General features: G+C 38.9%; 1 protein-coding gene across 3 annotated transcripts in view; it reads left to right on the top strand.

The window, feature by feature from the left end:
- HDAC9 (histone deacetylase 9) overlaps nucleotides 1-21,781 on the top strand; it is a 286,192-nt gene that overhangs the window by 83,589 nt on the left and 180,822 nt on the right. For 2 of the 3 annotated variants that reach the window (XM_051609616.1, XM_051609618.1), the window contains exons 9-11: nucleotides 1,338-1,548; nucleotides 1,932-2,149; nucleotides 10,377-12,924. In XM_051609616.1, the coding sequence (XP_051465576.1) occupies nucleotides 1,338-1,548; nucleotides 1,932-2,149; nucleotides 10,377-10,697 (750 nt within the window). In that variant the 3' untranslated portion in view covers nucleotides 10,698-12,924. Of the gene's footprint in view, nucleotides 1-1,337; nucleotides 1,549-1,931; nucleotides 2,150-10,376; nucleotides 12,925-21,781 lie in introns of those variants that run through there. The other variant, XM_051609619.1, reaches the window with a different exon arrangement.

The raw sequence follows: 21,781 nt of genomic DNA on the forward strand, positions 1-21,781 counted from the left end.
GATAAAGGACTTTACAAAGAAAATTTTGTAAGCTTTAAGAAATCAGTCCTATAGGGGCCTTTCATGAGATATTTATAAGTAAATTACTGTTTTTGAGGGATGGAAAAATTGAGCTGATTATGAAATGTAATGCTTACTTTTCCAGACAATATAATGAAAAATTTCTTAGCTTTTCACAAAAAAAATATTACTTGCTTCAAAGCAATTTTCTAACTTTAAAATGGAAATGAAAATCTGTTTAATTTTCTCATTCAAATCATACGAGCTTTTGATGTGGCCAGCTAGCACCAAATATTACTTCTGGCAGTAGAAAAAACAAAGCGGCTGATTTATGCAAGCAGTGTTTATTTCTGTTACCAGAATAAGTTGCAAATTGAATGTAAAGTTTGCTTTGGTGTTTGTTTTTTAGGAAGGGTGATAGTAGAGTGTGAAGCATACACCCAGAAGTATTCATGAAAACCTTGGTTTGCCTCATAAAAATTTATGAAATTTAGATTAACAGTAGAGATACTGTTTTTACCATGACACAACATAAGTGTTTATCTGCAAGCCTCAAGATGCTTATTTCTGTTAGGTTATTATTCTTGCTGTAAAAATTGTTATTTTGCTTTAACTGTTCTTTTAAGATTTCTTTTTAAAGTAGATGAAGAACAGAGAAATAGAAAGTACATTCACAATGCTGAAGGGCTGATACTTCCAAAAGCTTTACATCAATAGCTGTGCCCTTTATAAGGGCGCTTTAAAATGCTACACATACACAGCAGCTCTTGGTGATTCTGTAGATGAGAGTTTAACTGTACGAATTTACTTTGCAAAGGGTAAAGCTTACATTTGTGCTGTCCTTCAGGGAGTCAGGGAGTGCTCCAGGAAAAGTAATAGCTTCCCACTACTACAGGTAATTATTTTGTTTTGCTGATTGGCTTGCTGTCTGATGGAAAGTTATATGAAAAACCGTGCCTTTCCTATTCCAAACGCAATGGAAACTATTTTCTCTGATCCCCTATTTTCCTGTGCAGGAGGCTGTGGGTAGGTCTTTAGGAATGTAAAGGATTGGTCTTGTCTTTTCATTAATAACTTTCTAACTATTAGTTCCTTACGCTTTGGCTTTTATTACTGATTTTTTTCAAGTGGTTTCATTACACAGTTTCTCACAGTGTTACATTTAACTGGCATGTTCTTCCTTCATTTTCATCATTTGCGTTTCAGTGCAAGATAGGAATGCTAACCCTTTATTCTGTATATATTCATAAAATATGACACAAGGCCATCTAATAAAGTGGAGATATAAATGGCCAGGTCTATGAAAAGCATTTACCAGTGCCATTGTTCTTTGACAGGCTTCATCATCATTCAAAGAAAAGCAGAAGGGGGAGACCCAGTCGCTCAGACAAGGAGTGGCCTTGGCTGGACAGTATGGAGGGAACATTCCTCCATCCTCAACTCATCCTCATGTTGCTTTGGAGGGAAAGCCAAATAGCAGCCACCAGGCTCTTTTGCAGCATCTGTTATTGAAAGAACAAATGAGACAGCAAAAACTTCTTGTGACTGGTAATGATTTGGGCTCCAATACAATAATAATTTGCTCAGATTCACATTAAACTAAGTGTGGTAATATAGATACTATACATCCTAACCATTGGGAAAAGTGGAAGGGTGGGAGAAAAAAGGACAGCATCTTTGTTTTCCCACTTCAGTGATTCCACTCCAGTCTCTTAGCCCGAAAGAATTCAATGATTACAGAAAAAGAGAAAATTATTACTTCATCACATTCTTTTGCAGCTGCTGAACATCTCAGCATTGTGAGGCATGTGATGCATGTCCCATGGCATCAGTGCCGATGCAGAGTTCTGCAGTATGCACCCCTCTTCTCTGAGTTTAGAACTCTTAGTTTGTTTTTGTTCACACAGGAGTGAAATGTTCCTGTTTTGCAGGAGCAGTTCCTCTTCATCCACAGTCTCCTTTAGCAGCAAAGGAGAGAGTCTCCCCTGGCATAAGAGCTGCCCACAAACTGCCTCGTCACAGGCCACTGAATCGAACCCAGTCAGCTCCTCTTCCTCAGAGTACTTTGGCCCAGCTGGTCATCCAGCAGCAACATCAACAATTTTTGGAGAAGCAGAAACAGTACCAGCAGCAGATCCACATGAATAAGGTAAGTTCCCAAAGTAAGGATTTTCCAGTAAAGAAAAAAGTTGGAAACTAATAAGGAAATTTAGGAATTGGTGCCAACTGGTCATGGACAGCGGACAGGTTCTTGCATGAGTTTCTTGTTTATGTGTAGTTGGTGTATGCATTTGTATAGATCTTAATTTTCAGTCTTCTGAAATATGCTACAAAGGTAGTTTTTGTTTCTTGACATTAGTAAGAATACAGTTAAACAAAATAGGGTTCAGAGCATCTCGTGGGTTGAAATTACAGGTGATTTCCTGTTGAATGCTAAATGATGCCTAAAGATTACTAGATTTCTACCCAACTTTTTGATGTGCACTTTTGAGCTTCAGCAATCATTGAATTCAGCTGCCTTTGAATAGTATCTTAAGCTTTCTCATTGTGGACCACATTTGAATTCCATCAGCTGATTAAAGTAATTTATTTATTTTTTTATGTAAGAAACTTCTTAAACATGTGGAGAAGTTTTTAATCAGCTTTTATAAAACCTACTTTTTCTCTGTAAGCCAATTAGTAGCATGACATTTTTTTATCTATATGGCAATCTAAAATTTCCACTTAGGGAGAAAGTATTGCTAATACCAGAAACAGAGTTGAATTGTACCCGTTTTCCCCTGTAGAGTAATACCTTATGCTAAGGAGGAAAAGAGAAGAAGAGAGTTCATCCATTAATAAACAAAGAGCAACAGAATCTAAATAGGTTTGTCAGGAGCTAATGCATCTGCAACAAAAGTGATGCTGTTCCCTGCTCTAAAATGAAGATATGCAAGTCATTAAATGCTTTTATCTGGAGGATGTTTTTCTGTACTAACTACTTAGCTTTCCAGAAGTTGCTTGCTGGAGCTCCTCTAGAAATTCAAAGATATTAGTCATGCATCTTCAGTTTTGTTTGAGGGTTACTTAATAACATATATAAGAGGCAGTGGCAAAGAAGAAAAGATGAAAAGTGGACATTCAGCCCTTGTACCTAAGAGAAAAGAAAAAAGTCAATCCACCTTACTGGGTGAACTTTCCAGGGGGTACTGATTCTTTGGAATCTACTAAGAATTCCCAACAAAATTAGAAACAAACCTAGAGTTTAAGTACATAGTTTGTACAGTGGTTTGGTTATTAAATCTTGTCTTAATTAGGAAAAATGAAGACCAGAAAACTTCAAAGTTCAGAGCTGATCCTTGCATGTTAACCCCTCTCAGCTTGGGTGTTTTGATTACTCAACTAGGACTCCAGTTGGCTTTTCTTTTAGTATGCATTCCATATGTTTAATCAAGATGGCATATGTATATCTCATAGCCTCAGGTTTTGAAAATATTTCACCTGCCCTAAATTGTCTGAAGTGAAAAGAATTTTTACTAGTAAAGTACTGAGTCTTTGTGCTGTTTGTGGCTATTCGCTACCAACCGATCAGTTCATGCAATCCTCACAAAGCAAAGAACCCCACTGGTACATTTTTGTTAGATGATACGCTTATTGACATAAATTCTACCATGGCATTGAGAGATATGTGCTGTGGCATATAGGTACATTTGTCCTGAATGTGAAAATTAAACTTAAGAAGAATAAACATTTTCCTGGTCATGTAGGACTAGGAATGCATTGCACCTCACAAGAGCGAAGCTGCACAAGGAAGTCAAAAGGCCGCAGTTGCTTTGGGATAATGCTTGTTTCAGTAACCTTTTTTTTTTCCTGAGTTAAACTGCATTGAAAATATATGTTAAGTGAATAACTCCTTCTCGTACTTGAAATACAGTTTCATTCTTAAATGGCTATTTGTGATAAAAAGAGACAAAGCAATTCCTTCTTTTAAAACCTAATGAACCTAGCTTTCATTCCTTTCAGTATAGGCTATATACATATGCAGATAGTAGAAGTTTAAGTTTATCCTAGAGGCTTTTGATGCCTTGAACCTCCATAACCTACTTCCTTTGCTCCCAGTAGGTTCTTGGTCTCCTTTATACCTACTCCCAGAGCAGCTAGTTTTCATCAGGAGAACAGTAACTCATCAGAACTGCAGACACCTAAGAAGGAATAGGGTCCTGCTGCAGCCACAGGAGCAGTGTTATCTGGGAATGTGGGTGGTTTATCAGACATTAGTTTGCAGCATCTGGGTTCTTACACAACACCGTTCTCAGAAAAACCCTTCTGATGAATACTACTGAAAAATGTCAGTGCTCTAATAATGTATATATCCTTTGCAAGCATACAGAAAGCCAGGGGGCTTTCTTACATTCTTACAAGAAAAAAATAGAGTTTTGAGACCTGGAATTTAAGAGTAGCCCATGACGAGAGTGCAAAAAGATGAAATCAGTACTGAATTTAAAACTATATTCTTTAATGCTTTAACTTGAAGGTTCAGATTGAACACCTGTGCCTGCATAAGGCTTTTTAACTCTGCTAGCATGGTAGAATATACTTTATTCCTTCTTAAAAATTCCCTCTATTTACAATTGAAGTTCATTATGTAATTTGCGTGGCTTTACAATTAAACTCTGAAACCAGAGTTATTTGAGCTTTAAAACAGTATACACTCTAGATTATGTAGCAAAGCAACCCAATATCTTCTCGTTTCTTAGGACAAGTTTGGGCATGTATCAAGAGAATACATGCACTTGTTATTTTCCGTTTTTCTGTCCCCCACTCTTCTGTTTGTAGGCTGTATAGTGAAATCTGCACAGAGGTATAATTCTCTCCTTTCCAGCCATGAAAAATGTAGTAGGGTTTTTTTGTTTTGTTTTGTTTTTCAGAAGGAATACTCAAACATTCTCTTAAAATTCTGGTGAGAAAGACCAGAACCATTTTAAGCTGACAAAACTATGAAATGCCAGTTGATCAAGAGCTTAGAAACAGTTAATACCTTCTTTTTCTTTTCCATTTCTCTTTCATTTCTTCCTTATGCTTAGGACTTGAAGTACTTAAGGCTGTAATGTATTCAGACTGAGCCCAGTTCTTGAATGTTTGCCCTGAACTAAAATGATATGGCATGTGTCAGCACTCCCTGAAAACTGCTTTTGGTCAGATCTTTTTGGCGGACATGTAGGTGAATCTGGCTGTAACAACAAAAAGAGGAAAAGAACAAGTTACTCCCCACTCCACTGATCTTGTATTTGTCTTGTATTAAAAAGTCATTTCTTTTCTTTGAGAAAAGAATATACTTCAGCAGCAAGGCAGTGCTGCTGTGAGGGTGATAACAAGCAAAATCTAACATAGGTCAGAGGTAAAGAATTCCCCTGGATCATTTCCATTCTGAAAAGAAACAAATCATTGCCAAGAGGTGTGTCTCTGTCCTTAATAACAAAGAGAAGATCCCCTATGGATTATTTCTGGTCAGCTGTCAGATGCCAGGCTTTTGATGTGGGAAATGGTATACGTCTCCACTGAAGTCTGACATTTGTACCTGCGGGATCTAGTATGCTGACCTTCGGAAAATATTCTGCAAATGTTGACATCCCAACTAAAAGTAGGGAGAAACCCTTGTTCCAGCTTTCTTGGGAAAAAATAATAACAAATGTGAAGTAACCTGAACTCCTCTTGTCTTAGGGAAGAGAAGCTTTGCTGTTGTCAGCTTTAATATACTTCTGCCCGAATGACAGCTTATTTCCTCATAAGGCCCTTTGATCACCCCTGCAGATCTTCATTCTGCTCAACAAAGGGAGTCCATAGTCTGAAACTCCCAATTAAGATTCTTGCAATCAGGTACCAAAAGACCACTACTACAATAAAAAGCTTAAAATTGTGATATTATTTGCATATCTCTGTATCTAGAAAACTTTTGACTCTGCCACTTGCAGCAAAAAGGGTGATTTTGATGAAAGTATTGTCAGTGCAAAGCCCCTAGCAGAGGTCTGGGTTCAAGAAAATCTCAGAAAACATGGGAAGGGTATGTGAGCAAAGCCCTCTGTCTTTAAATGCTATTTTTGTCACTTATGCTGAATAAGGGCCTGCCTTTGCTGAAACTAAATTAGGACAGTCTTCACTGGGACCAAGATTTTATTTTATCAGTGTGGGAACCCTGCATGTGTTCTTAATGTATTCGTAGCATTTTGATACTTGGTTTTCAATGGTAAAATCCTCCTCATAACTGGAGTAGTAAAAGTTGAAATAATGGGGCAGTTGGCTGTGTGTACTAAAGTGTGGGAACAGTATGAATAATGTTAAAACTCACATAAGGAGTACCTGAATTTCAGTTTCTCAGGATGTTAATTGGTTTAAAGCATCTTTGCATAGGGAACTAGTGACTTGGCAAGGCTGTGAGGTAAAAAAATCCATGACAAAAAATTCATAAGAAGTGAAAGTGTGTTAGTGCTTTGGATAGTGATCATAACTGACCAATATCTGTTAAGAAAAATGAGAAATAAAATAGAAGTTTCTTTTAATTTATTGATTGAAAAACCAGAATGCTTATTTGTTGTAGGAATATTGAAAATATAGTTAACTCCAGATTAATCAGCCCTTCTCTGGGTGATGTTTAATGAAATACGTAAGACTGGATCAAGTTCAGCTGTAATAAAGGCATCTAGTTTCATTAAACATATTACAACTGAGGTTTTGGCATTCCAGCTTGTACATCTGACTAGCATCTTCTGAAGCTGAGCAGTAGCAGATTTCTTCTTTCAAATATTGCCTATAGTGGGAGATTATTTGGACAAAACTATAGCAAGAGTTGACTGTGGAATTTGGAACTGAGAAAATGCCCAGAGCATTTTCTGATTTGCTGAGTGCTAATCTTTAGACCATAATGCAGAAGATTGATTTTGAAAGATAAATACATCCCTCAGAAACATTGTACTACATGAGTAACAGAGACAATGGCGTAGGTGTCAAGTTGTTTCAGTGCAGCTAACAGCATCCTAAGTGGTCAAAGTAATCTCCTAGCCATAGGAGAGAGGGAGAAAAAGTGGGTTCCATAAGTGTATACATGAGTTCTTAGAAACAACTACTGTGTATTTAAAATGAATGATTAATTAAGGAAGGAAACGTATGAAGTGGCTGTTGCAGGATTTTGTGATTTGTCGCTTTGTAAAGACATTTTCTTTAAAATATTATGTTTTACAAGAGCTTATCATTACAAGGAGGAACAAAGGCAGGGATTGCAACTGAAGGACCTATAAAATTATCAGTTACAGTGTCCAGGTTATTTGTACTTACTCTTCCATTTTTCTGTACAAGCAAGCAGATTACATTGTGTTTGATGTCTTTTTTGGTTGGACTCTTGCACTTACACAGTGCAGTTGATGTCTGTAAAAGCTTCCTCTTCTGCTGCCACTATTTGCTTTGTCTCATGTGTATCCCCCCCATTTAATTTAAAGGGGAAAAAAGTATAGGATGCATAAGCATTAAACCATTTTTTTGCATGACTCCTTTACCTGGAATAGCAATAACAGTGAAGTGTACTGGTTAAAGAAGACCAATCTGTACAACTCTAATTTAGTAGTGAAATATATCATGGTGGTGGTGTTGTTGTTGTTGTTATTATTGTTATTGTTATTATTATTGTTATTATTATTAAATGTAGTCTTAATAAAACAAAGATTAAGCAGTCACTTTTTCAAAATAAAAAATATGCATTAAAATGAGAAAGTCCTGCATGCAGCTACAGATAAATTAAAAAAAACCCACAAAGTGGGGATTTAATGTGAAACATTAACCGTAAGCAGAAGTATCCAGCTGTACAGTACATTCAAGGCTTATCTTCTGCTATGTAATCCAGCTTTAGATAGAGGGATAAGATGGAAATATTGACTCTAAACATATATCTTTGCATGTTTCCAGATAGGTAATTTTCCACAGTATTTCTAGGAGATATGATGATACGATACAATACGAAGTAGGATGTTTCTGATTTTGGAGAACTGAACAGTCTCCTGGTAATACTACTAATGTAATTACGGAAATAAGATGGGGCCAAGCTGCCTTTAAATACCACTTTAATGGGTGTTTTGGGTCCCCCCACCTCCCCATGCCATCCACTCATTTTTATCATGTTCCATCATATGAGAAGACATTATTATAGGGCCTCATAGTCTCTTGCCTGAGGCTTAGTTACAGTCACAGTGTTTAGGGTATTTTTAATAAGATTTTGCAGTAAAGAATATTAATCCAGTTTGTAATATCTACTGTGTAAATATATAAATACTTTCATTTCACAGAGTTTTAGAAAATGTAAGTTGTTTAGTTCCTCCTGTCTAGAGCAAATCCCCTGCTGACTTCCATGGCATGGGAGGAAGCCCCAGAGCAGGAACACTGCACATTAAAATGCACACAAATACCACTGTAGTCTCTTCAGCTCCCTTGCATGTGTTTGTATCGCTCCACCGATTACATGCAAAAAGGATTTCAAGGTGTTTGACGTGTAGATTATACACTGCAGGGCATTATGTGTTGCCTCAGAAAGCTTAGCAGCTGATTTGTGCCATACAGCAGCATGAAGAAGAAAGAGTCTGACATAAAAGTGAAAAAACATAAAAGAATGGAGAGCAGTAATGAGCTAAATATGTGTCTTAACTTTGCTGTGGACATGCACTCATTTTCTCTAGGCTTTCCCTCCAGAATAACCCACCTGATGTCAAGTAACTGGTACATGGAATGGTTTACAGATGGATCAGCATTAGGGACCCTCATAGCTGTATATGCTTATCTGTCACACAGATGTTTCACCTTGTATTTGCTTGCTAGCAGCCAGCCAAGCAGCCAGACCTGCCTTTCTTCTCTTGCCCAAGTGGAGAGGGGCTGGCCCACAGATATTTAGCTAAGTGACAGAGAGGAGTGTACCCAAGCTGAATACACAGCGTTAGCTTCAGTGCCTTCTTGATCAGTGTCATCCCCTGCGAAACAACTGGAAAAGATTTATGGGTTTGAACTGAGACGTTTTCCAGATGCTGCTTAATAGAAGGAGACACCCTCTGCTTTAGCTGCAGTAGTAAGGATTCCCCAGTTTAGAGCATGCCACCTGCAGCATGCACGTGTTGTGATTTGCCAGTTACTACAGTAATGAAAAGGGATTTTGTGCTTGTTTCTTCTTAGTAAGACATTAAACTTCCTTTACGTCCCAAAAATGAAGGTTTGCTGTTACCAAAACCTGTAGACTTTCACTGTGGAATTTGTTTCTCCCCTGATGTGGGGGCTTACGCATCAACTGGAAGTGCACAAACAGATCTTTCAACTTGTCTTGCTGACTTTGTGGGAGTTCCTGAATCCAGCTGTAGCTTCGTTTACAGGACAACCCTGCCCTTCACTGGGTGGCATTTTTCTGTATGCATTAGCAAGCAGAATGAAACTAGATTGTCTACGTTTTGTGACAGAAGAGCTATACTGAAGCCATTTAGTAACTCAGCATGTAACACTAGCTATTACTCAGTTGATTTTTGCCTCTTTCAGGAAAGCAGGGATTTTTAATTTTTTTTTTCAGTTTTTGATTTTTGGATCTCATTAAGATAATTTTGGAATACGTCTGCTGCATCTTAAATAGTAAAATATAAACCATACTTGACTGCAACACTTGGGCATCTGGTGCCTCAGCAGAGCTTTACAATAGCAGTTAATGGTGTAAAAGCAGTGTTGTTGGGGTAGCTGTGTTACATCATCACCGCTGACACTGTGATACCTGTACTGGGCACAACAAAAGTGAAGGTCTTTCCAGTCATGGACAGACGTGCTTGTAGTGTGTTTATGCCACAGGCAAAGGGATGGGCACCAACTCTTTGTCACCACTTCTTTGTTGGCTTTCAGTGCCTTCATGCCTTAATTGATAGAAAAGCTTGTGTGAACATTCCCTGATTCCCTTATAACAAATACTAACCAGATTACTGATTTTTTTCTATCTTGGATTTCCTCTTATTATTTTGTGTTGTGGAAAATGAACTGTAATATAGTTAAATAAATTTCTGCTTTTATGTTTGAAGAGTATGAAAGGAAACTCGTTTTGATTACCAGCTGTAGCAGTGTAACAGGTGTGTAATGTTTTCACTGATCTGCTTTTGGTTTAGTATTACTGTATAGTGCTCTCTACATACATGGTATTTTCTACTGCAGCATAGCAAGTGATCTTTCACTTAGGAACTTTGGTTCTTTTTTCCCTGTACATTAGTAGTTTAGCAGTGCACAGATGCCTGGGTTTGCTGTGGAAGGTTTCATTTTTTTAGTGCAAATCCACTAGTTCTCGTGTGTTTGCCATCAGTGAAAGGCCTCACTAACTGTTCCTCTGCTTCTCTTTCCAGATGCTCTCTAAGTCCATTGAGCAGCTCAAGCAGCCTGGCAGTCACCTGGAGGAAGCTGAAGAAGAGCTTCACGGAGATCAGTCGATGCAGGAAGAGCGAGCGCCCGCCAGTGGTGCCAGCGTTAGGGCTGAGAGCAGCAGTGCTGGTGTGGATGACAGAGTAGATCAGCAGGTGGGGGCTGTGAAAGTCAAAGAGGAGCCACCAGACAGTGATGAGGATGTTCAAACCCAGCAAATGGAATCTGGGGAGCAAGCTGCTTTTATGCAACAGGTAATAGGCAAAGAAATAGCTCCAGGATTTGTAATTAAGGTTATTATCTGAACATCACGTGCATTTTCTAGGCTTTGACATGCAATTGTGTTTTGATTCACTGATCTAGCAAAGCCTGATTTACAGTTCAAAGAATCTAACAAAAGCAGAAATGTCGTATGCACACTTGAAATCATAGTGAAGCTCTTCCTTATGGCCACTAATTGAGAAAACACCTGTTGCAGTCAATTATTCTGCATAAATCTTTGCATAATAGCTGCTAGACTCTGTATTAGCCCAGGGTTACATTACACCGCTTAGTTCTAGTGCAGGAGAACTCATATCACCTAGCTTGTTGAGATCAGCAATTGCTGGAATTAGTTTCCATACCTGATTGGTGAAACCTTCTTAGGTGATTTTGAATCCTCTGACTTTTGCTTTCAGCTATCTGTATATACTGTATCATACTTTAGTCTTGAACACTGTTAACATTAGGGTATTTTTTTCCCCACTAGACAGGTACTGACTGCTATATCAGTGGTCCCAAGCTGGTGTATAAAGTATAATTTAGAGAAGAACACAAGGTGGATGTAAAGAGGCAAGGCACTGTTAAAAAATTGCATTGTTTGGGGTTTTTTTGCACTGCTTAGTTAATTTTTCATTCTGTCTTATTTGCTGATGCTGTCTGCAGAGACATCCTCAAATGAAGCAGATGCAAGTACTGGTAAGAAGCAAAATGCAACAATAGGTTCCAATCAGTTATTTGGATATGGCAGGCAGAGCACAGGACAGTTACCATCATCAGCTGATATCACTTGTATTTTCTCTTTGATAAAGCCTAATCATACCGTACCACATAACCTTCACTGCTGCATCTCACAGACAAATACTAAAGTAATGACTGTGCATAAAATGCCACTTCAGGTGGTTGGTGAGCGTTTTCCCAGGGCTGCAAAGCACAGTCAGTGCATTTGTGGAGCTGGCAGCCCTTTTCCTTGCTGTAAGAGCAGGCAGAGCAAGGCTGGGTGCAGTGAAAGGCCCTGTTTATTTAAGTCTCTACTTTTGTCAGGTTCCCGCTGTTCTCCTGCAGAAAAGTGTTGGGGGGGGGGGGGGTTGGGGGGCAGGAAATGCCTTATGGAAACAGGAAGCCCAAGTGATTCATGTGCTGAGGAATGCAGGGCGGGGGGGGGGGACGGGGCAGCGCTCCCTCTGTTTTTAAAGGCACTCTATGAATTGATTTATTGTCAAAGAAAATAACAAAGCGAGTAGGGAAATTGTTAAGGAAGCTTTCCAGTGAAACATTTCCTTCATATTCCCTTTTGATATGTTTACCTTGTTTTATAGGTTTACTTTTGTTAAGCTAGTTAAAGATTCATTGTATTAAGATCCCCTTTAATATGGATAATCCCAAACTGACCTGAAATCCTTGTCAGGTTTTTTTCTATTAAAAATATTTATATTTCTAAAGCTGAGGTATTATAAGGTGCAGTATCCTGTTTCAAAAGAGATAGCTGTTTTGCCAAATGTAGAAATTGTTCTAAAATCTAATGTTATTAGGATGTGTTGTTTACATTATGCTCTAATACTATTAAATCTCTTCTCTCAAAAATGTTGCAACATCTAAAGATACATTATCCTTTTTTCCTAAACGATCTCCACACAAATGACTAAATAGTTTATATAAAATAAAAGGCCTCCTGAAACATAAAGATCATCTCAGATAGGAAAGTTTTATAAATTGAGAAAATTATAACAGAAAACTCTCTCCTTCTTGGATGAAAAAAATCACGTTGAAAAAGTGAAACTTTATAAAAATGAAATTATGTTTTTCCCATTCTGAATAATTTTATTTTTCTTTGAAACCTCAGTTCAGCCTCATCAAAAAGGGATAGTGCATCTTTTAAAATGCATTTTATTTGGGGAGAAACTTGCAAATGGGAAGACTTTTGTACAATATCACTTTAAAGACATCTATTCACAAAGGACAAAAGATATTTTTATAATGTCATTCAGATGAGAAATCCCAATACATTCGTGAACTTTAATTTCAGAGTCTTTCAAATTTGGATAAAATTGAGAAAATACCTGGAACCAGTGAAAAGGAAAACTGGGTTTAAACAACCACATTTCTAATTGATAATTGTCTCTTACATTTTAAATCTACTGTATTTATTATAATTTACACCCTTAGAGGTGATTTCTTGTTTTGTGTTGTAAATATATTCTGTTTGTATGTTCCCTTTTTTTGCCTTCTGATATAAGTCTCTTCATTTCTCAAATAAAGGTTTTTTTTAAAAGATCCCCTTTCAGATATCTGACTTTGTGTAAAGTTGATAAAACTTAGTTGTGCTTTTGCTTTATATAACCAATTATGTTTGCTATATATTGTCAAAACAATTCACGCTTTCAGAAGCAAGGTTTTTATTACATGATTCTTACAGTGATTACACAAAGTCTTTTTTTGGTCTCTTGTTTTATCTTACATCAGCCATTATAAGTTCTAGTGAATGTGGAAACAGTATTAATGCATGCTCATTTTCCCATCATGGCATCTGTCTTGAACATGTGATCATATATTGTACCATATAGGAAACGTAAAGGTGAATCCCAGTTTCTTGGCTCCTGATTATCCAAAACTCAGATATAATTTAAATGCCATTTCTAAAATCTGCCTAGAACCCAAAAGGAGTTGATCTGAAACTGATCTTACACTGACTTCTTTGATGTTCCTCAAGACCTTTGCAAAACTAGAGTCCACCTGTAAATATGCTGGGGAGGGAATCCACAAACTGCAAACTTCAAAGTAATTGTGTGTGACAGCAAAGTCCTACTTTAGAAACACCAAAGCCCTTCCTTGAAGATGTTAAATGCTTTACTGGTTTGTGACGTTTCCTGAACTTTGCTTCAGATCTTCAGAGAGAAGTAGTTTGTCCTGCGAACCTATCTCTGTTGCTAAAGTACATTAATTATTGCCACCAGAAGTTCAGATAATTGTTGCATTCTAGGTGTTCTCACTGTTCATTTAAATTGCAAAGGTTTGTGGCAGCTTCAATTCTAGTATAATTATAAATAAAATAAAATCCTTTTAGCAACGTATGTAAGACTAAGTATTTCCATTAATCAAATTTAATTATTTTCAGTGATGTAACAGCAAAGTTTCACAAGTCATACACACAAAAAAAACCAAAACCAGATGAAAATTCAAGTTTTACGTTAGTAAACTAGCATTAAGATATAACATTATGCTGCTTGTCCTGTTGATTATTATATATTTAGAATTTTGTTCCTAGAAGTAAATCATGCTTTCAACAGGGATTTTATTGAAGTGTCTTTTGCTTAAATACTCATGTTGGAATTGGAAAAGCAGCCATAAATGTTTTCAGTTTACAACAATCCTGTTTCAGAGGCTACATCTAGGGTTTTTTTTTTCTAAATTATTTGTTTGCCATGCATCAAAGTACTCCTGCTGGAGAAAATATTATAAATGTAGTACAATTCACAAGCTTTATCCTTTCCAGGAATGCTATGCATCTAGTGTTGTTTTGTTTGGGGGTTTTTTTGGAACAATAGTTGTTTATTCTCTCCTGTTGTCCAAAATATAAAGCCAGTATAACTGCTGATTTAGAAGTAATTACTACTAAATGAGGGAAAATGCTTCACAATATTGATATACTCAAGAAAGACATGCATTACTGGGATGTAAATACTGTAACATTAGCCTTTTTTCCATCTCTTGGCATTAACAACATTGGATTGAATGCCTTGGCAAAGCAGGAGCGCTCCAGACACTCCCACCACTCGTCCTTTCTGTTCAGCAATTCATTCATGCACTGTCATCATCCCATCTCCATTATCATCAGGATCACTAAGACGCCATGTTACTTAAGCCAACTATACCCTGTTTTTATCTTCACTGGCACTCTGAGGTAAAAAATTCTGTAAACATTAGTCTCAAGCGCCAATCTAAAAATGTTTACTTCTTTCTCCCCCTTATGAACACTTAACAATTTGCAGCCAAAATCAGCTAAGCCAAGGTAATTTCCTTCTTGTATTCTGTCCCACTAGCAGCATGTCCTACTTATCCACTTAAGAGATGTTTGTTTGCTTTTCATTTATTTGTTTAGTTTCTGATTTCCTTATGCAGTTCCCATCATCTGGGTGGTAGTGGGGCTTCTGTACCTTGTTTCTTAGTGGAGGAATATGGCTTAGAGCATCATATACTGACTTGCTTTCAGGCAAACAGAAGAAGAGCATCCTGGATAAAATTACCTTCTCTATTGCTCTAGAGACACAATCCCATTGATTTTTGGGGAATTTTACAGCTGTATTTGGTGGACACTGTGCTATTTGGTAGACTTTGTGCTTTTAATTTGTTGGGGTTTTTTTCCTCTTTTAACTCAACCTAATTTGGAGTTAGATTTAAAAGCAAAAAAATACAATTAGCTCAAACTGCATGGCCAGTGTGAAGGCTGCATTTCTCGGCCACGCTCACACACATGAACAGGACTGGGAAGGGGCTTCCTTCCAGCATGTCCTGGTTTCTGGTCCCCATTTGGTGAGCTGAAGATTCACAGTCCATTTTGCTTATTTTTTCATTCTGGCCCCATAACTCACCTACCCTCTACAGGCTAAATTCCCTAGCTACCTATGGGCACACACAGCTATTGTAGTTGCCGAAGGGTTACTGCAGCAGCAGCAGAGATTTAGAAGGGTACTAGCTTAGTAATTTGGAAGTCACCCTGCAGTTTCTAATTCTCTGTAATGACTGCATGGGGGCCTTAGTCACTAGAGTTATTTCAGCAGACCAGATACTTACTTGTAAGCAGTTTAGTGCCAATTAATTGAGATGTTTTGAAAGTGATTGTGGAACCTTTGCTTAATTTTCTTTATTTACTTTCCATAGTTGCCTTGAAGTCTCTGTATTGACTCTTAACAGTACATAGACCTTAAAAATACGAGACGCTGTGCTTCTGAGGTGGTAGCACATTACAACGTTTTTGGCCCTGAGTAGTTCTATGAAGGGCAGAAAATGGAAGTTTGGAACATGTCAGACTTCCAAATAAACCTTCCACCTCCTCTCCCTCCTTCTGTAAATGAGGTTGTAATCAGTATTTTATCTAATAACTTTTTGGTTTTGTTGGGTTTTGTTTCTTCGTTTTGTTTTGGTTTTTTTTCTTGTTTGTTGTGGGGTTTTTTGTGGCCTACTTTGGTTGTCTCTGTTAGGTCCTTCAGGCAGTAAGGGAGTAATCTTGTACTGTTCTGCCCTTTCTCAAACCTGTGAGTGCACAGAGTACAACCTCTACATAACACAAGCTGGAACCATAATTTCTGGAATTAAACTTGATCCGTAGACTGTCTAGATGGGAGTGTGGGGGTGAAGGGCTGTGTAGTTGGATCGGTTTTGTGACAATTTTTCATTTGTCTACATGAGGGGAAGCTCCATCTAAATGTTTAGCCAACTTTCTGTCGTCTTTACTCCTAAGTTCCTGTATTGAGTTTTTAACTGTGGTATTTCAAAATGTAGCTCTTTATCAAATGCTACAGGAAGAATGTTTGGGGTTTTTTTTTATGCCAATTCTATGTGAAAGTGCATAATAATGAGAATTTTTACAAGTAATTTTCCTTTCCCAGTTGGATTTGAAAATTACTAACTTTTCCGGAATTATCAAATGTACTTTCTTAATGAACACCATGGAGATTGTTATTTTTGTTTGTGTCTCCTTTTGTAAATCTTCACTTACAGAAGGCAGTAAGACTTACTTATCACAAAATTAAATCAAGACCTTGAATGTTTGATCGACCATATGGCATTACAACATAACTAAGTTATTTCATTTCACTGATACCTGCACAGAATAATGTTAGTGCTTTTAATTTTTGATCCAAAATATTTTATGTTTCTTTTCCTCCTTTAGATCATTAAAATACAGCACCTCGATGCTTCTGTTACTGCTCCCTTCTGTGGGAGAAGGCAGCATGTAAGGAAACCACTGGCACAGCACTAGGCAAAAGTACTTAATCAGAGTTACCAAACTAGCACGAATCAAAAGCTTTTAAGTCCAGATCCCAGTAATTATCACTTTATATTTTGACAGATGATACTACTTTTCTACCATTGGGCAATTTATCACTTCCTGTATCAGACAGCACAGGGGTTTATTGTTGCTGTCCTTGAAGAAGGATTATGTGTTCTTGGAAAGCTGCTTCTTTAAATGCTTCATTTTTGGAAGAATTCTGTTTTGACCTCTGATTGTCTCTTTGTCAGCCACATGTACATGCACACACACAAGTTTTCATTTTCTTCCTTCCCTTAAAATAGGAGACTGAATAAATGCATGTCTCAGTGTACCGCTGGCTAAATCTTCATAGAGGTCTGTTGTTTAATGTCCTGGAAGAGCAGCTCAGCCTGAATGCCTTTGAAACATAGGTGCTCTAATGCAGAAACCAGTGCATAATCTATCTCCTCACATGTTCTGGCCTGTGACCTTTGCATCCCCAGGAGACCAAGGAGGTCTTTCTGTTCAGACTTGCCTGTATTTCCTCAGCAAAGGGCCTCATGAAAATTTCAGCGATGAAGTGGCAGCAACACAGTGAAGGCAGGGGCTTAAGGAGGCTTTGCTCAGGTTCTCCTTAAAGCAGCTACTGACGCATGGAGGATTCAGTCTCCAGCCCTTTCCTTAGACTACTTCTGCTTTTATTTCCATCAAGATGTGCACTGTGATAGTTTGTAGGTGGCAGCCTGCAGTTTTTTAAAGTAGATCTCCATTATTGAACAGACCAGGAAGGAGCACAGGACAGAAGTGCTGCTGGGAAATGCTCTCCCCCATGTGCTGAGGGATAGCTACCAAGACCAGCTGCTTTTAAGGCTTGCTGTCTAAGATCTTCCTCTACTGAAAACACAAGGTGAAGACTTACACATCAGAGAGTATGACTCCGTCACTCAGCTACCTGAGTTCACACAGGGACAGGTGGTGATCAGGTTTGCCTCACCTGTTTTGATCGATTTTGACAACTTGCTTTGGGGTATCAGAGGTTCCCAAGCCCACCAACACATCCCTTGACATCTTCCCGTCTTTCTAGACCTTTTTGGTTCTCACCATTTACCTACATTTTTGCAACTCTTTTGTCATAGTTGCCCATTAGTTTCTGCATAGATTTTTATTTTTCTGAAGCTACTGACTTTATACAGAAGCCTTCAAGCTTCTCTGTTAGTATTTCTAACAGAAAAATAAAACGGTATTGCTGAATACAGATGACATCATCACAGACTCAGCCCAGGGACACCTGACTTCAGTGGCTTTAATTTGGTCATTTCTGCAGATAATTAGGCCAAACTAAGGATGCTAATTATTTCAGTTAAAACACATGGAGCAGTACCCTTCATGCTATGTAAGTTTTTTCATAAGACTTTCCATCCCTTCTAAAGCAGACTCTGAGAACAAACACAGGCAGCACAGAACCAGCAAGAAAAAAAGGGACAGGAGCAAGATTCATTCCTACAGGAAGAGACAGAATGAACGTGTGGGCTGTTACTTATTCATGTACCTGTATTTCAAACAACTGCTTTCAAGTTAGGTACTACAATATGTCACTATTATAGTAGCTTGGACCCTCCTGTAAAAAAAGTGATCCTTTCTTTCACGTCTCTGGGCCTTTCCCTCCAGTGGCAAAGAAAAAAACTCAGAACACATTAACTCAGTTTCATTTTCAAGTTTGCTTTCATGCCAGAATATGTAATTCAGTAAGAAGCTACATCAGGAATGAGTGGCCCAGGAGGGAGTCTTGCAGTTGGCATATTGGGATTATGCTTGTTCCCTGGTCCATCTGTGAGTTACCCAGTAGCTGCACTCTTGAATCTTGTCCTGTTTCATTAGCAAGCAGCTCCCAGAGCCGTTGACCACCAACATGATTTCAGGGTGTGAAATCAGTTGGCATAAAGTACATTCAGTCAGACCAGAAGCAGTGGGTTCATTCTGGTGGGTTGACATACCCATGGGACCACAACATTTGTGAAGCTGCTGTCATAAAGGTGAGTTGCAGGTCGTCACCACAGAGACACAGTTTTATGAGACAGTTTTGGAACACAATTTCTTTCGTAGATTTGGTTCTCAGTATCCAACCCTAGAGGACATGACTGGCTGGATCATTTAAGCCTGAAAGGGTACTGTGAACTTAGCTGGTCAAGGATAGAAAGAAAGCAGTGGTTTGTTTTCTTACTGCAGGACCACCTGCACATTTAGTGTAATTGCAAAAGGCTGAATGCTAACTTAGAGACAGGTGGTCAAAGTTGGTTAGGAACATTAGGGAAGAAAAAATTTTTGAAGCTCTACATCTTACAAGGATCAGCTCTACTGTGTCTACCTGCTCTGCTAGTAAGGAAGTCACAAGACAGGGCACTTCATGTTTGATGGCATAACAAGTTATTATTCATGTAGTGCTGGTATCTGCAATGTTGTCTTTCTTCTTTAATATGGAAGCTAAGTATTGAAAAGGGGGAAAAAGGAACTTTTCAGATGAGGGTTTTAGAAACTGAAGAGGATTTGGCAAGTTGGAAAGGTGGGACATAATCTCACAGAAGTTAGGCAAGGTTAATTCCATTGAACTAGGAACTTGCACCCAACAAAAACAAAACAAAAGAAAACAAAACAAAAAAAAGAGATTCAAGCCCTGCAACTGATTACACAGCTGACATACTGCAAAATAAGAAGCTGGAAAATACAGTCTCACACCTTGACCTGTAGAATCACAGAATTTTTGGAATTGGAAGGGACCTTAAAGATCATCGAGTTCCAACTCCCCTGCATGGGCAGGGACACCTTCCACTAGAACAGGCTGCACAGAGCCCAATCCAACCTGCCCTTGAACACTTCCAGGGATGGAACCCCCACAACAACCCTGGGCAGCCTGTTCCAGTGTTTCACCACCCTTACACTGAAGACTTTACACCTGATCTCTAACCTAATCTCTCTTCTTTCAGCTTAAAACCATTACCCCTTGTCCTCTCACTGCAAGCCCCTGTAAAAAGTCCTTCCCCAGCTTTCCTGTAGGCCCCCTTCAGGTACTGGAAGGCCACTATGAGGTCCCCCTGGAGCCTTCTCTTTTTCAGGCTGAACAACCCCAACTCCCTCAGCCTGTCCTCATAAGAGAGCTGCTCCAGGCCTCGGATCATTTCCGTGGCCCTTCTCTGGACACGTTCCAACAGGTCCACACCTTTCTTGTGCTGGGGGCACCAGAGCTGGATGCAGTATTCTAGGTGAGGTCTCACCAGGGCAGAGTAGAGGGGCAGAATCACCTCTCTCGATCTGCTGGCCACACTTCTTTTGATACAGCCCAGAATGGAGTTGGTCTTCTGGGCTGCAACTGCACATTGGTGGCTCATGTCCAGCTTTCAATCCACTAGTACCCCCAGGTCCTTTTCCACAGGGCTGTTCTTCAGTGTGACCTCCCCCAGCCTGTATTCATATCTTGGGTTACCTATACCAAAAACCAGACCCGCTCCATTACAGCGCTGTTGTGTCAGCAATGAACAACTACTGCAGCTGTCCTTGATCTTCCTGTTGTGCAGCTTCTGAGAAGTGCAGTGCGGAAGGAGATTCTTAGGGCCTATAGCAGGTCTTTGGAACAAGGAATAGGCATCAGGACAGGAAAAACAAAACCATCCCAAGTCCTTTGGCCTGAGTAATTCACCAAGAGTATCATTGAGGGCAAAACTGAATTACTTTCTATAATACTGGCTGAAGCCACTGGACTGAATTTCACATGCTTTCCTAAGGGCAAAGACAGGCTACCAAGTTCTCTCTATAGGCTGAATCTCATCTCTGCCACTGAAGCAGCTGTGGTGGTTCATAGGGATGGAGCCTTCTCACAACATATAGCTTGTGTTCCTAAATTAGGTAATGCTGGAGAAGCATCAAAAGGTGACAGGCAGAACTGCTTTCCAAGAGCATATTTAGCAAAATCAGAACAATTACACCCAAAGCTACCACTGTTTTTCTCCCCTTCAGCAAATAACTCCTCATCAGAAGCTTTCCCAACCCCTTCTCCCATCTGTGGCCATCCTACAGGTGTCCCCTGGTGCACCAGCCCCTTTGCCAAGCTCTCCAGATTTGCCCCATTTCTAATGATCGGAAGGCAGAAGACATCCTCTTGGGAAGGGCCACAAGCCTTTAATTAATGCTGCTTCTCACAGGCATTTGGCCACCCCATGGCAGGGTTGGATCCTGGCAGGGAAGGGGCAGTGGCTGGAGGCCAAGGCCAGTCAGGAAGTGAACGGAGGTGTCCTCACTTGATAGTACCGTGGGACATAATTGTGGTTGGACAGAGGAGGTGAACCAATAGCTGTAAAATGTTTTACAGTACACCTTGAAGTTAGGCTTCAGAGCCCTCCTCAGCTCAAAGAGCAGCTCCATCCCCTCTTGAAGGTAACATCATTACTTCAGCCAGGGGCTCCAGATTTCTGCCTGCTGCAAAGAATTTTCTCTATTGTCTTTGCTGTCAGAAGACAAGACGGTATTTAGGGATTGACTGCTTTTCTATTTAACTGATCATTTTAACCCATTTTATAGAGAGTTCAGGCTGAACAATTTTAAGTTGAAATGTGCTGATTCTTTCAGGGAATAGTTCAGACAGTTAAAGAAATGTTGTTAAAAAAAAACAAGCCACAACAAAACAAAACCAACAAAAACATTCAACACAACAAAAACCAAAAAGCTCTGCCAGCTACTACCAACATGAGTTGTTGGTTTTCACTTTACTGTCATTATTTTCTCCTGTAATTATTTTAGGTTAACTGTTAAACACAAGTTTTCCTGATCAAATAATGGAAATCAGTGAGTAAAGAAAACATTAAAAGGAATAGAAGAAACAAGTCCCAGTTCCTCATTCTGACTACATTTTGAATGTCACTTAAACAGCTTAAGAAATACTGTAACTGCTACAGATTGAGCCAAGAGTATCAGTATTCTATCATCTTTGCTACACTACTTTTTAAAGATGAACGGAAATTTATTTTTCCAGCTGGAAGTTCATACTTTGTTTTCATATAATGGAATCAATTATTAATACTGTAGTTCAGTGCTGGACCTGAAATCGGAAACACTGAAGTTTCTGTTGTTTCTTATCTGACCATTCTTTGTAAGGGAGAGAGATGAAGTGAA

The sequence above is a fragment of the Apus apus genome, chromosome 2 (assembly GCF_020740795.1).
Source record: "Apus apus isolate bApuApu2 chromosome 2, bApuApu2.pri.cur, whole genome shotgun sequence".
NCBI classification, from domain to species: Eukaryota; Metazoa; Chordata; class Aves; order Apodiformes; family Apodidae; genus Apus; species Apus apus.